The 15,947-nt window shown below is 33.4% G+C and overlaps 1 protein-coding gene across 1 annotated transcript in view; it reads right to left on the minus strand.

Moving 5' to 3' along the window:
• LOC143246389 (secretin receptor-like) overlaps positions 1-15,947 on the minus strand; it is a 151,924-nt gene that overhangs the window by 48,796 nt on the left and 87,181 nt on the right. The window contains exon 3 of the mRNA XM_076493014.1: positions 13,786-13,896. Within this exon, the coding sequence (XP_076349129.1) occupies positions 13,786-13,896 (111 nt within the window). The remainder of the gene's footprint in view (positions 1-13,785; positions 13,897-15,947) is intronic.

Raw genomic sequence — 15,947 nt, forward strand, 5'->3', positions numbered from 1 at the left:
TTATTGTATTGGAATTTGGTATGTAAAGTAAGGATTCAGTAGATAATCCAATGAAAATATATCCTAGTTTGGAAGATCGCTGAGCTATCACTTCTGATGATGACATACGGTATGTGCTGCAGTTTGTTTTGGCCTCGTGTGTCTTTGTATGTGTATTATATCACACAGTTACTACACGCACAATGACTAGTTGTTTTTTTTTTATCATGCATGTGTAATATTCTATAATTATCTCAGACATTATTTAACTGATTTAGATGTTTTAGTTCATTTGTTTAAAGGACAACCGTACATAAATGTGCTCTGTATCTAAGACTGTAATTGAGCCCCTAGTTAAATAACGTGAAAGATAAAACAGACATTATGTGACTACAATGAATCTGAATCTTCTTAACAAACGGGTTCTTTTATTTATTTATTTTTCTATTAGTAACAAGATAGACATTGGTACAAGAATTAAGAGTAAACAGTTATGTTTTCTGTTTTCACTTGATATTTTTCTTATTGTATTACAAAATTACAGTTACTTGTATGTGATTTTGTAACAAATTAAATTTCAGGTGTTCAGAAATTCTTATTTATTCTTCAAACATATGACTTAAAAGTTTACAACGTTTCTATATTTTCAGTTTTATTCTTGAAGCAGGAAAGGTGGCATTTCAGAAGCATAAGAGCTACAGAATTCATTTAGTTGTGTGATACCCTCACCATAAGGTAAAATTATTTTCCCTTAAGTGTGTCAAGATGTATAGTAACAGAAGGCTTTAACAGGCAATATATTACTATGTTAAACCGAATTATCCAAGCCTAACCAAGCTTGTAAAATAAAAACACGAGAGCAAAACTGAAAAATTAATCTTTATTTAACAATCAGAAAGAAGAGTGGGTGTATTTATTTAGCATGACAGACATTTCTATGTATTAGACACCTATAATTTGTTTATTCTCTCTAAATGTATTATCAAAATCTCTTCCAACTTAAGAAAACACAGTGTTATGTTCATAAGACAAGAAAGCCATAATTTCTTAGGGCGATTTTCACCACCTTATGACCGATAGTTATTTCCACTGGTACGACGGGAAGTAGTATTCTTAAGACGTAATTCGACCTCACAGTAAAAAAAAACATCGTTTTCGTTGTTTTGAATTAAGCACAAAGCTACACAATGGATTATTGGTGCTCCGCCCACAACGGGTATCTGAACCTGGTTTTTAGAGTTCTAAGTTTGCAGACATACCGCTGAGCCACCGGGAGCAGATCGTTTTCCACTTTTACACAAACAAAATAATAATTTGCAGAATCCTTTTCCATGGAAAGATAAAAGTGATACATTAGGGATATGACAGAGACCAATAGGTAGCTACAAAAAAAGGAACACAACGACTTTCTTGATTAATGGATTTGGTGAAAATCGTGTATAACCCGAATTAATTTAAAAGATTGAGATTTTTCGTATGATAACAAGAGGACAACAAACAGATGAAAAATCCGCACACTACAATTGTAACATATTTTACTATTTTTTACAGAAAATAATCTCTTCATAATGTGCTGTTAGCTGTGACTTATTAACTTCACCCATTTTTGATATTAACAGTAGAGAAATTAGCTAAACAAAAGTGTTCTTCTAGTTCTCAAATGTAATAACTAATTAGGTAAAATATGGATAGATATTGAACATAGAAAATATTTGCATTTTAAGTTTGCTTTGTTTTAAATTTCACGCAAAGCTACACGAGGGCTATCTGCTCTAGCCGTCCCTAATTTAGCAGTGTAAGACTAGAGGGAAGGCAGCTAGTCATCACCAACAACGAATAGTGGGATTAACCATCACGTTATAACGCCTCCACGGCTAAAAGGGCGAGCATGTTTGGCCTGACGGGAATTCGAACCCGCGACCCTCAAATTGCGAGTCGAACGCCTTAACCACCTGGCCATGCCGAGCCTACCCTTCTTATGATGTCAATTTAATTGAGATCGAACAAAATAAAATGGCACATCGTCGTCTTTTTCCACGACTGCAAGTTGTTTGAAACACTTGAAAAACAACAAGAAACAGATAAATGAGAATACATAGTGGAGGTATAAGATGTTAGTTGATCAGTTGTTTGCAAATCCCTTGTTATTGTGTTCAAGATTTAATGCATGATTTGAGTATTTTATAATTTTTGAAATTAATCAAAATGTTTCATATAGGGTCTAGTTTTTATGAAAAACTGTTCTTCATTAATAAGTAGTTAAGACGAACACAGAGTATTAACGATCAGGCTTAGTTTAAATAATAATTTGGTAAGTAGATGAACAATATTTGTTTATGTTCAAATTTTTCCACAACAATTTCTCAGTTTTGCATAAATTAGTTTGAAAAGCAGAATTACTCTTTAATTTCCTGTCTTATAGTTTCTGGAAAGATGATGATAACATTTTTCGCATCTTTCTTTTTCTTTCTCTCAGATTTTCGATCATATCTAAACGAAGAGATTAATAAAGAAGTAAAGCGCTACCAATTTTTCCCGCTAGGTGATTAATGAAATGACCTTATATAGCAACCAACGTCTTACATAAATCAATGAGCAACCATGCGTTAAGATTTAGATCAAATTATTAAAAATATTTAAAAGCATCAAACATCAAACAAAACAAATATATTTTTTATATATATATACATGATACTCTGATCTAATATAAACAAGGCATTCCGTCAGAAATTGATTTTATAAAAGAAGCCTTTAAAACTGTAGGCTTTATAGTGTTTTTGCAACAAAAAAAATCTTCTTAGATCAGCTTTATGCTTCAAAAAATAAATTTTACCATTCTTTCTTCTCCTCAATTTATACCTAAGTTGTTGTTTTTTTAAGGTAAATTAGATTATTAATATCTATGATTATACCGACATCAGCACATAGGGAGACTTTGAGTCCGATATTCCTTAAATGTTTTCCTTCTGTATTTCAGAACGGCTGGTATCGTTATTAAAACTTTTACTAATAAAGCAGAGAACAACGTTTCGACCTTCCTAGATCATCTTCAGGTTTACAAAAAGAGAACAACGTTTCGACCTTCCCAGATCATCTTCAGGTTTACAAAAAGAGAACAACGTTTCGACCTTCCTAGGTCATCTTCAGGTTTACAAAAAGAGAACAACGTTTCGACTTTCCTAGATCATCTTCAGGTTTACAAAAAGAGAACAACGTTTCGACCTTCCTAGATCATCTTCAGGTTTACAAAAAGAGAACAACGTTTCGACCTTCCTAGGTCATCTTCAGGTTAACAAATAAATGACCTAGGAAGGTGGAAACGTTATTCTCTACTTCATTAGTAAAAGTTTTAGTACCCATACCAACTGTTCTGAGATACATTTTTATTTTAAGTGGATTTCTCGTCACCAAAATTTTGTGTTCTTCTGTAGTAACACGACTAGAACAATATAATTCCGTTGAGGTTTATCATATCTTCAAATGAGTTTAATGTAGAAATAAATGGAAAGGTTATACAGTAGAAACACGTGTTTTATGGCAAAATGAAACAATAAAACAAATTTTGGACTTTAAGAAAAGGCAAACAAAAAATCGCCTTCCAGTGGCATAGCGATATGGGTGCAGGCTTACCACGTTAAAATCCGGGTTTCGATACCCGTGGTGGGCAGAGCACAGATAGCCCATTGTGCAACTTTGTGCTCAACTTCAAACAAACAAATAATTTTAAAAATATTAATTGATCTATCTTCTCCCGAAGTACGTTTCCTGATCTGGCACAAAAGAAATTTTTTGTTCATGTCTGGGTAGATTTAGCTTGACTTATGTCAGTTATATGCAAGATCCACTACCCATATGTCTCTTATTTGACTTATATTTATTTTTCAATAATGACTGGTTTTTAGATTTTATCTCAAGAAGTAATACAGAAAAATACCAGTAAGTTTATTAGTCAAAATAGGCACCTAAGGAATTTATACACTTTTGTCAATGAGTAACAAGACTTTTATTCCATCCCATTACGATATAATTCTAAAGTTATAGAACTTAAAAATTCCTGTAGGTATTCTCTGCTGCTTCTTGGTTATTTGTAGGTGAAAGATTTCGTTTGGTTTTTTGAATTTCGCTCACAGCTACACGAGGACTATCTGCGCTAGCCGCCCCTAATTTAGCAGTGTAAGACTAGAGGGAAGGCAGCTAGTCATCACCACCAACCGCCAACTCTTGGACTACTCTTTTACCGCCATATACTGGTATTAACCCTCACGGCTGAAAGGCCGAGCATGATTGATGCGACAGGGATTGGAACCCTAACCCTCGAATTTACGAGTCCAGTGCCTTAAACACCTGGCCATGCTGTAGGTAAATATATGGTAAGTAGGGTGGATAATGCAATACCTCATAATCCAATTCATTAACCCTTAAACGGCGACCATCATCAACTGATGCTGCTACCTGTAACATTCCTGTTGTTTAAGGGTTAAGCTTCTGGCGGGTTATTTGTGCAACGTATGGTCGAGCATTGTCATGTAGGAAGATTGGTCCCTTACGATTGACTAATGCTGGCGCTTTTTCACACAATTTCCTTTGTATTTTTCCAACTGTTCACGGTAAACCTCTGCAGTAATTCTCTTTCCCTGTTCAAGAAAGTTGTAATAGATGATACCTTTTCATTGTGATATTAATCTTCTCTTTGGTGCAATTGTGGGTTAGGGAACAGTTTAGGGGTTTTATCACAGTCATCTCAATGTGCAGATCGCTTTCTGTTGTCATAAAATATTAACTTTTCATCACAATTGATTAAGCAATCAAGAAATTGTTCGTTTTTGTTGCGTGCAGTCAGTGTTTTGCTCAGTGCAAAATGTCAAATTTTCACCCCTTCATGAGTTCACGTGAAACCCATTTGTCCAGCTTTTTCACTTTTCCAATTTCCTTAAGATGACTTGACATTGTGTAAACTGAAATACCCAATTTCTGTGTCACGAAGAGAAAGTTGTGAATTTTCTTCTCCTTGTCAGTAACGGAATGACGCCCTTCTACTCTTCTCATGTTAAGACTGAAGTATCCCTTTTTGAAAACCAACTTTGAACTCTTCTTTCAGAGGTGGTTCATCTTCTCATGCTAGCTTTATATTGCTGGTTGTCCGAGAAGCACTGTGTCCAAGATTGAATTCATGCAGAAAAATTACTCTTAAATATATTTTCCCGTTTTGACAAAATGGCTCTATAATATTGATAATGAACACTGTAAAATGAATAACTGATGAACAGCTGACCCGTTTTCCGTAATATTCGAGTCATGACATAAAACAGTCCGTCTTTGTTACAATGCGCATGTTAAATTACAGAAGTGAAATCAGCCATTATTTTCCAATAACCTAATATTAATCCCGTGGGGAAGATATGTTTCGGTAATTGATGGTAACGGTTTTGAGCTATTCCACCATCCAAAAAGATATAATTGTTATGTTACCAAACAGCAAAACGGTAACAAAACCTTGTGGTAGGTTGAGGCTAGAACAATAGTGGCGTGATCCAGCGACGTTTTCAATACTCTGTGTAATATCTCTCATATTAACGGATTTTAACACTTTTTTCCGTTTTAAGGGCTTAAAACTAAACGATCCTTTAATGATTCACCCTCTGAAATCTTTTTTTTTCAATATTCTTAACTGAAACGTGAAAGAATTTAGTTGTTTTATGGAATTCAAAAATATGAACACAAGTATTAACCCTAGATCTGTTGTACGTTCTTCTATATTATTTTACTTCAAAATAAATCACTGTACATGAAACATTCTCTGAATATTAACTAGGCAATAACCAACAAAAGTAACTGAAACGTGAAAGAACTTAGTTTGTTTTTTTCTCATGAAATTCCAACACAAACACAGGTATTAACCCTGGGTATGTTTTACACTGAAGTAGTTTTTTTTTATTATTATGTTCTGTCTTCGTGACCTGATATTAACCTCGGGTATGGTTTGGTTTGAATTTCGCGCAGAGCTACACGAGGACTATCTGTACTAGCCGTCCCTAATTGAGCAGTGTAAGACTGGAGGAAGGCAGCTAGTCATCAACACTCATCGCCAACTCTTGGGCTACTCTTTTACCAACGAATAGTGGGACGAAGCGTCACATTATAATGCTTCCCACGGCTGAAAGGGCGAGCATGTTTGTTGTGACGGGAATCCGAACCTACGACCCTCGGATTACGAGTCGAGTGCCTTAGCCACTTGGCCATGTCGGGCCGCCTCGGGAGTCTTGTACAGTGAAATAGCTTTTACATAATGTCCTGTCTTCGTGACTTGATACTTACCCCGGATATGCTGTACAGTGAAATAGCTTTTACATAATGTCCTGTCTTGGTGACTTGATACTTACCCCGGGTATGCTGTACAGTGAAATAGCTTTTACATAATTTCCGTCTTCGTGATTTGATACTTACCTCGGGTATGCTGTACAGTGAAATAGCTTTTACATAATGTCCCGTCTTCGTGACTTGATACTTACCCCGGGTATGCTGTACAGTGAAATAGCTTTTACATAATGTCCTGTCTTCGTGACTTGATACTAACCCCGGGTATGCTGTACAGTGAAATAGTTTTAATATCATGTTCTGTGTTAGTGACATGTTATTAACCCTGGGTATGTTGTAGATTGAGATATTATGTTCTACGTTTGTGACTTACGAAAATACAATGGATGTAGGAAAGGTGTAAAATGTGATTTATGTTTTTCAGTTAACTACAACTCAGTTAAGTATTCATAAACATATATTTTTTAAAAGTAATACGTCTATAGAATTCTGCCTTTTACCTGCCTTTTAAACATACTTCAAAACCCTTTCCAAAACCAAGTACAGTTACGCACATCTGTATTTGTTAGAGAAAAAGCCTAAAACTTAGTCTCGAACCTTTATCATTTACTCTTTTTATTTATTTCAGTGAAAAAATTAAACGGAAATACTGATTGATTTTGAGTTTCGCACAAAGCAATATGGGAGCTAACTGCGTCAAGCGTCATTAATTTGGAAGCGATAGACTAGAAGGAAGGCAGCTAGTTAACAACACTCACCGCAAACTCTCGAGCTACTTTTTACTAACGAATAGTGGGAATGATCTTCACTTTACAATTCCCCTACTGTTTAAAAGGCGAAATTTTTCGGGATTGTAATTCGAATTTACGACCACTGGGTTGCGAGTCGAGTGTCCTAACTGTCATGTTATGCCAGGTCTGTAGTAAATCAATACTTAGTTCTCATAGAACGGAATTAATAATATCTAATGATTAATCAAAATGCCGCCCAGTGGCTGAGCGGTATGTCTGCGGACTTACAACGCTAAAAACCGTGTTTTGATACCAGTGGTGGGCAGAGCACAGATAGCCCATTGTGTAGCTTTTTGCTTAATTAAAAAAACAACAACATCAATCGAAATATTATTTCTTTGAAATATTATTTTCACATATGTTAAACTTTTAAAAGAAAATTGTTTTAAAAAAGTTCTCTTATATATATAAATCTTCTAATGTGTGAGAGAACAAGGAATTTGTTTTTGTGTGAAAAATAATATAAATAGACATAGAGCGGACAGGAGGAAACATGAATAATATATTCCAATTTCATGAGACCAGAAAATGCGTGTGACTTTTTTTTTAGACACTGAACTGAGTCAAACAAACACTTCTCATTACAATACCGTTAATTCCGAACTTCTAATTAACTTCTGTCATAAAAAGAAAATTTCTCTGCGTCTCTGGAACAGGAATAAGTTTACAGATGTATAATGCAAACAAAAAACCGGAGCTCGAATCCAGCGACAGATAGCTAAATGTAGCTTTGCTTAAACCCAAACAAACGAATGAGCGAAACTTTCTCAGATACAGAAACAGTTTCTGGTTCTATCGTAATATCAGAAAACATATCACTACGAAGTGACAGCAATGATTGAATTTTTTAATAAAAATGTATGAAACGCTACTTTAAACAGAACTTAAACTCGTACAGAAGTAAAAGAGACTTCTAGTATACTGTGCGAAAACACAGTTTTATTCAGTTAATTAATTTAGAAGTACCTGTGAACTTACATTTTTAATTTTATATAAGAAAAACTTTCAGTGGAAAGAGCTTTAATTTGTTCGAAATTAATTTTTGGAATAGACATAGAGCGGACAGAAGGAAACATGAATAAAAGAAGTAGAAGGAATTTGAACATTTATTAAGAAATTTTATTTTCGGGTTCGATCAGAGATAGTTGGTCAGGTTGTCAGAGCTAATACTATTCCTTTAAATCGGACATGCTTTCTTGTATTTAATTAACTTGCTAAACATTACGTATTGTTCGTTTCGTAAATTATCGCATGGTGTTTAGAACGAGTGATCAACGGGTTTAAAAATGATAAAAATAATAAAAATTAATTTATTTATTTACGTCACATATGATTTTTTTGAAGTCATGATTTAATTTCTAAAGTATTCTCCATTATTCACATTTATGTCGCCGAGTCAGTTATTGATTAGTTTGTGGACTTACGATGCTAATTTCCAGTGTTCGGTTCCTCGCAAAAAAATAGATAAGTAAACATTTTTTTAAACTTTGCACTTAAAAACAACAACAATTTACGTATATTCTTCCAACTGACCTTTAGAGTATAAAAACAAACAATGTAATAAATATTCTTCTTTTTATTGTATTTATAACAAAGTCAACATTTGATGTTAAAACTGCAAATCTATTTTAAACCCAGCGTTCTGGACAGTAGACATATCTGCTCATCCAACTCAACTGGTAATTTTGTCTTCTAGAATCAATACTAACTTTCGATCAGGCCAAGTTATCTTCTTAGAACAAATTTAAGAATTAACATGGTAATTAGTACAGTTAATTAAGCATACTTTTCTTACTTTATTACTTATAAAGGCCAGAATGCTTCGTTCTATCACTATTAAGAATAGTTTCGGCCGTAAACCCAATAATATCTCACGAAATTCGACCAGCTTAAATGATTTAGGTTAGTGTTAAATACATACATTATGCTAACAATATATACAATCATTAAAGCACGTTTTTCTTATTCAGCATTTAAAATATTTTGTTAATTGGTATATACTAAAAATAATCTTTAAATATTAAAAAAAACACATAAAATTTCTTTCATAATATGCAAACAATTATAATTATTATTATTTTCAATATATTGTATTAAGATGGAAACTGATAATTTTATTTAAAAAAGACTTAAAGAGTTGTGTAAAGATATATCATGCTTTAATTTAGATGATATGATGGAATATGTTAAAACAGAGAACTTTGCTCCACATTCAGTATTTGAACTTTCAATCCCATATTTTTAGTTTTTCATGTGTTATTGTGTTAAACCTCAAATATAACTCTATCAAATCTCTGAAATGCTCTCTGGGTTCTGTTAAAATAGACAAAATAAAATGTATACTAATTATTCCAATGAGGTCTACAAATACATCTTTCCCATCTATATTATATATTATATATCTATATTATATATTTCACATTTCAAAAATGTTAAAGTATTTCCAAGTTTTAATTTGGAACATATTAAACCTAATTAAGATCCATGTGCTAAATTCAACCCTAGTTGTCAATAAGTTCACTTTGAAGACTTTAAAGTGTTTCATGGAATAGATAATATCTACTTTATTATGTGTACCAGGTGGCGTACCACCACTGCCACGTAAAATATATATACTTCTAGATACTTGAAATCCAGTTTTATAATACGTAGACTAAAAAGGAAGAGAGAATGAAGACCGTGGATGTAGTTTTGGTATTTTCAAACAGGTTCGACTTGTGTAAGCTTATACCTTCCATTTCTCATATTGTTTTATACTTTATTCTGCTGATCTCTTTTTCATCAATCCATAAGTTTATTTAGACGCACAGTTCATTCTTATTAATATACTATTAATGACACCCCTTTTCATTATTTCCAATTAAAATGTGACTTAATTTATTTGAACTCCATTTTTAACTACAATACGATAATTCCCCACTCTTCACTTTCTTCTTCAGAAAATATTTACTTTTGTTTTTCTCTTTCATTTCTCTCACAGCAAATCATTATACAATCTTCACAGAATTTCGAACTGTTGTGAGAATCTGGTAGCTGTATATTAGGTTTATCCTTGGAAGAGTTATCAAATTCTCTATAACTCGCGCTCCAGTAGCATATATCTAAAATAGTAGACAAAATGTTTACAGGTTTTTTAAACTTCTACTTTCGAACTTGCTAAAATCAGACAACTTCATGTTTTAGTTCAGTTCTATATGAAACTTCGTGGGTGATACTCAGTCAAGGATATTTTTGTCACAGAATAGTTGCACTATACCTAATACCATCTTGAATGTAAAGTTACTTTATGACTGTAATCTGAGGCAGAATTCAATGTAACATGTATGTTACGATTTTAATGATCTAGTTTTTCGCTTAGTCAGTTGAAAATATAGAGATTGTAAAAGTAACTTAGGTAATTCTAAATGGATCTTGTATCAACTTTTAAGATGACAATGCGTATTGTGAGCCATGTCATTTCTTAGTGGTCTTTTATCTGTTGACCAAGTCTTCTTTCTGTCAATTGAATCATTTAATTTTTCATGTACTAAACTTGAGACCATCTCGTTGCTAGGAAATCATGTTCTTTTTCTGTTTCAATAAATTCTTGTGTCAGTGACTAGGAACTAGCTATTGAAGAAATCTCAGCCAATTCTTATTTTATATTTTTAAAGTATTTGTTTTTCAAGTGTTCGTTTTGGGATACCGTAAGATATAGCAAAACTTATGACAGAGAGAAAGAAACCGCTTTTATTTGAGGATGGGCTCAGAGGACTATTGATTTACTTGATGGAGTCCTCTGTTGTAACAGACTGCTCTCCAGTACTTAGCATTACCAAAATATCTGGACTACGATGAGGTTCTTCCAGATCACACATCAGCTTAGTAAGTGCAAAGCTACCTTGAAAGAGATATAAATTACATCCACACTGAAACCTCCAAATCAAAATCCAGTTTTTTCTAGGTTATTTGCTGTGTATACTGTTTAGAGGGGCAGAGAAACAGGTATAGTGAGAAAATAATATCCACAAACCCAACCCTACTCAACACTATCCAGTGTGGGACCATAACGCTGTAGGCACGATGTACTCAATGTACTCGATGTACGAATATTCAAGGAGCCATCACAAAAAAGGAATAATATTGATGTCATTTGTTATTCACCAACAAATATTCCTGAATAATGACATTGTAGTAATGGTAGTGCATCATCCGAGGAAGTGCAAGATGAAATTTCACGTTTGACTAAGTGTGAGGATTCCAAACGTGGAGAGACAGAGTCAAAACCTCTATTGGCACCCAATTTAGAGTCATACTGCTTAGTTTAGATAGACTGCACTTGATATCTATGAGTACTTAAAACCAAAGAAATTCCACAGTTGAGAACCCATGGTAGCACAGTTGTTCTATTGCTATAAGATAGAGCCACCTATTGAGTAGAATTTAAACCTCATGAGTGTTATTATAGCTGCCAAAACGTAGATTTGTATGCAGGATGAAGAATTACAATGTTTACACAGTAAACCATACCTCAGAAGGATGGCAGTCAACTGAAAAGATATTCTGTTCAATACGTTTGTAGAAGGACCTCATATAAGCCTTTGCAACAACACTTAAATAATATATACATTATGTCTCTAACTGAAGCTGTTTAAGTGGCAACAAGATATGAGGTACTAACTTCGACATGCCGGCATGGCCAAGCGCGTCAAGGCGTGCGACTCGTAATCTGAGAGTCGCGGGTTCGCATCCCAGTCGCTCCAAACATGCTTGCCCTTTCAGCCGTGGAGGCGTTATAATGTGACAGTCAATCCCACTATTCGTTTGGTAAAAAAGTAGCCCAAGAGTTGGCGGTGGGTGGTAATGACTAGTTGCCTTCCCTCTAGTCTTACACTGCTAAATTAGGGACGGCTAGCACAGATAGTTCTCGAGTAGCTTTGTGCGAAATTCAAAAACAAACAAACTAACTAACTTCGACTAAGCAGTAACTTAGCGTAAAGTGGTTTCTGATAAGTCCATTGCAAATTCAGACTTTACAAACGTTAGCACCACGTCATAGGAGGCTCTAACAATTGATACAACCAATGCATATGTTTATAATGACTCAGTTCAACTTAAATGGGTCCACGAAGGGCAGCAGAGATATTCCGAAACTTCAAAATGTGGATGAAGATATGCCACATCGAAAGGAAGGAAGGGGCGCTGCTTTATACAGCTATGGATAATCTGGTCAGTAATGTAGCATAGATAGCTTTTCCCCTGTAGATGAAAAGGAATCCATACATCCATCAAATGGCAAGTAGCCAATCAAATGGAGATGGTAGGTCAGAAATATTGTATTAAATTAAAAAGCACAAGATCAAAGGTGATAGAAACAAGTTATTTGTCTATTTAGACAGGCGTACTGGTTAGTTTAGTTTCTAGAGGGACGAGTATGGTTTGATGTACATAAGGAAGAGGGTTGATGTGAAGCAGTCTTGTTAAGTTGATGTATCAGTTGCTAGAACGATTTCATGGTATTCTAGCCTTTAACACACGTATATCACAGCACAACAAACATGAGGCTTAACCTTAACAGTGGTGGTAGTCTTAGTCTTAACTCCACATCTCTGTTGGCGTCTCCAATGAATGTATGAATTTTTGTTACAAGATTTGACTTTAGAAACAAAATTTTAGGGTTAGGTTTCTTGCAAATGCTACATGCTAATATTTCCTGTTGTCAGGTAAGTTGCTGTTTTATAGTCAAATTATAAAAAACAAGCTAATATATTCATAGTAGTAATGGACTGAACACGTGTATGCAAATACTGATATTGTAATTCTAATATTTAAGTGGTGTATTAAAATAATTTGATGATTCAATCGTAGGTTTTACAACCAGATACTGCTGTTATATAAGCAAAGCCTGAAAACCGCTATTTCTTATTAAAAAAAACTATTATCAGAAAATACGAATATAGGATTTTATTTCTTCCAGAACAAAATATACTTCAATTATGGTTTATAATTATAGTACCTCTAGTGTTAAGTCGTTGGTTGTAATTGTTTGTACAGCACATGAATGTAGAGTAAATAAAACTATTGAGAAAAACATTGTTATAATATTAACATGCAAATACACTACTGAATTCGCTGATTGAAGATTGTACAGATAAGCCGAGCAAAGACTAGAAGAGAAAACTTGAAATAGTTTTTTTTTGTTATTGTTTTTTATTAGCTGGTTATTTGGGAAGAAAACGCCAATCAGCATCTCAAAGACACCATAGATGTGAATCCTATAAACGACCATCATGCAGGTTTCCTTGGGATGTATCTAACTGTGAGATACATTAGTAACATTTATACTAAACTTTGTGAAGTCAAATATGATAGGAGCAATGACCAAAGATAGTGAAACTAATGTTCAAAATGCACCAGAAAACATAATGTTGTATTGTACGTTATGAATATCGTTATTCAACTTATAGTTGTTGTTTAATATCATTTCCAACGTTGTAAAAGTAATCTAAACCTCTGAGTATTGTAATTTATACAACAATTTACCTCTAGAATCACTTAGAATAAAAACTCGGTTTGCAGCAAGAAAGGATGTTTACCCTAAACCTCTACAGTTATCCTCTTATACAGATGCATAGATATTATGTTAATAAAATGTTAATGCAAGTAAACAACTTTGTATGTTTTAATAATTCAGCATTTTGCATAAACTGTTTGCACTTACCACTCATGTTAAAATTGTGGATGTAAGATGGACAAGAAACCTTGTGAAGGGTACCTGCTGGAACATATGGCCAGCAATAGGCTTCGTCCCATACAATTGGGCAGTACAAACCTAAATGGAGAAAAACAGCATATTTAAAACAAGGAATCAGTGTCTTAATACAAAATATCCAAGTGACAAAATGGTATCTTTAATTATTAGATGCAACCTTTCTTTTATGAGGAACACAGCTTTCACATTATATAAGTTCTCGAAGCATAGGCTTAAGAAATTATACAGAAGAGTTTAAAATATTTCATAAAGAAGTGAAATTCGAAGGTTGTTTTTTGTAGTAAGTGATTCAGAAAATGTAAGAAAAAACTTCTATATCTTGTATTATTTGAATAATAGCTATATTAGCTCAACCAAACGTTATACCTATCTTTAAATTATCTATTGGTACTTCTAAAATTCTGTCTCAGAAAAAGTTGTTATGATGAGGTGAAAATGTATTCACTGTATTTGAGTAAAAACTGAAATAACATGTGATACTGTAAACTTAGTTAAACTATCTAACTGACCAACATAAATACTGATTAAAGAACTGATTCACTGATACTGTAAACTTAGTTAAACTATCTAACTGACCAACATAAATACTGATTAAAGAACTGATTCACTGATACTGTAAACTTAGTTAAACTATCTAACTGACCAACATAAATACTGATTAAAGAACTGATTCACTGATACTGTAAACTTAGTTAAACTATCTAGCTGACCAACATAAATACTGATTAAAGAACTGATTCACTGATACTGTAAACTTAGTTAAACTATCTAACTGACCAACATAAATACTGATTAAAGAACTGATTCACTGATACTGTAAACTTAGTTAAACTATCTAACTGACCAACATAAATACTGATTAAAGAACTGACCAACATAAATACTGATTAAAGAACTGATCCAACATAAATACTGATTAAAGAACTGACCAACATAAATACTGATTAAAGAACTGACCAACATAAATACTGATTAAAGAACTGACCAACATAAATACTGATTAAAGAATTGACCAACATAAATACTGATTAAAGAACTGACCAACATAAATACTGATTAAAGAACTGACCAACATAAATACTGATTAAAGAACTGATTCAACATAAATACTGATTAAAGAACTGACCAACATAAATACTGGTTAAAGAACTGACCAACATAAATACTGATTAAAGAACTGATCCAACATAAATACTGATTAAAGAACTGATCCAACATAAATACTGATTAAAGAACTGACCAACATAAATACTGATTAAAGAACTGATTCACTGAAAGTAAATACCGAATATGCGGCCGGTGTTCACAAGTATTACACATAATAAAACTTTAAATCAAATATACTGCTGTCTCTTAGAAATGCGTGGATGTAGATTTAGTTAAAAAATAGAATGGAACAGAAATACAATCCTAAATCAACTTACATCTGAAAGGACTAATTCTTAAAAAAACATGTTTATACATGTACTGCTTAAAGTAGGAACTCTTAACTTTTTGCGTAAACGACATATAATTTTTTTATCGAAATTACTGATCGTTCGACACAGTCATTCACTGGCTTCACAATAACAACAAAGCAACTTAATACATCCAGAGAAGATAAATTTCTCTAAAAGACAATGAAGAGCTCCACAATAACAACAAAGCAGCCTTTAAAACACCCAGACAATATACATTTCTCTAAAAGACAGTGAAGGGCTCCACAACAACAACAAAGCAGCCTTTAAAGCACCCAGACAATATACATTTCTCTAACAAGACTTCAGTTTTTTGGGTCATGTTGTTTAGAAGTTTCTTACGTTTGTGGTTCTAAACACGTTTGAATGCTGCTAGAGCAGAAAATTTCTAGATAGAAAAACACAAACAAGACGTTGTGGGGCTATCAGAACTGTAATTAGGACGTATAGCTTTTGTCAAACTTACTAACATTGAGCCATATCGTAAATGTTATCGTAGTACAATAAAGTAGTGTAATACCTTACTAAGGTAGATATCTAAATTTCGGAAAAAAAGCGTCGAAGATAATAGAAATATTGCTACGACACAAACAATAAGAAAACTGTCATTTTAATTCACAGACTTTTGCTTGGCATTTGGATAAAGCTACAATT

The sequence above is a fragment of the Tachypleus tridentatus genome, chromosome 3 (genome assembly GCF_004210375.1).
Source record: "Tachypleus tridentatus isolate NWPU-2018 chromosome 3, ASM421037v1, whole genome shotgun sequence".
NCBI classification, from domain to species: domain Eukaryota; kingdom Metazoa; phylum Arthropoda; class Merostomata; order Xiphosura; family Limulidae; genus Tachypleus; species Tachypleus tridentatus.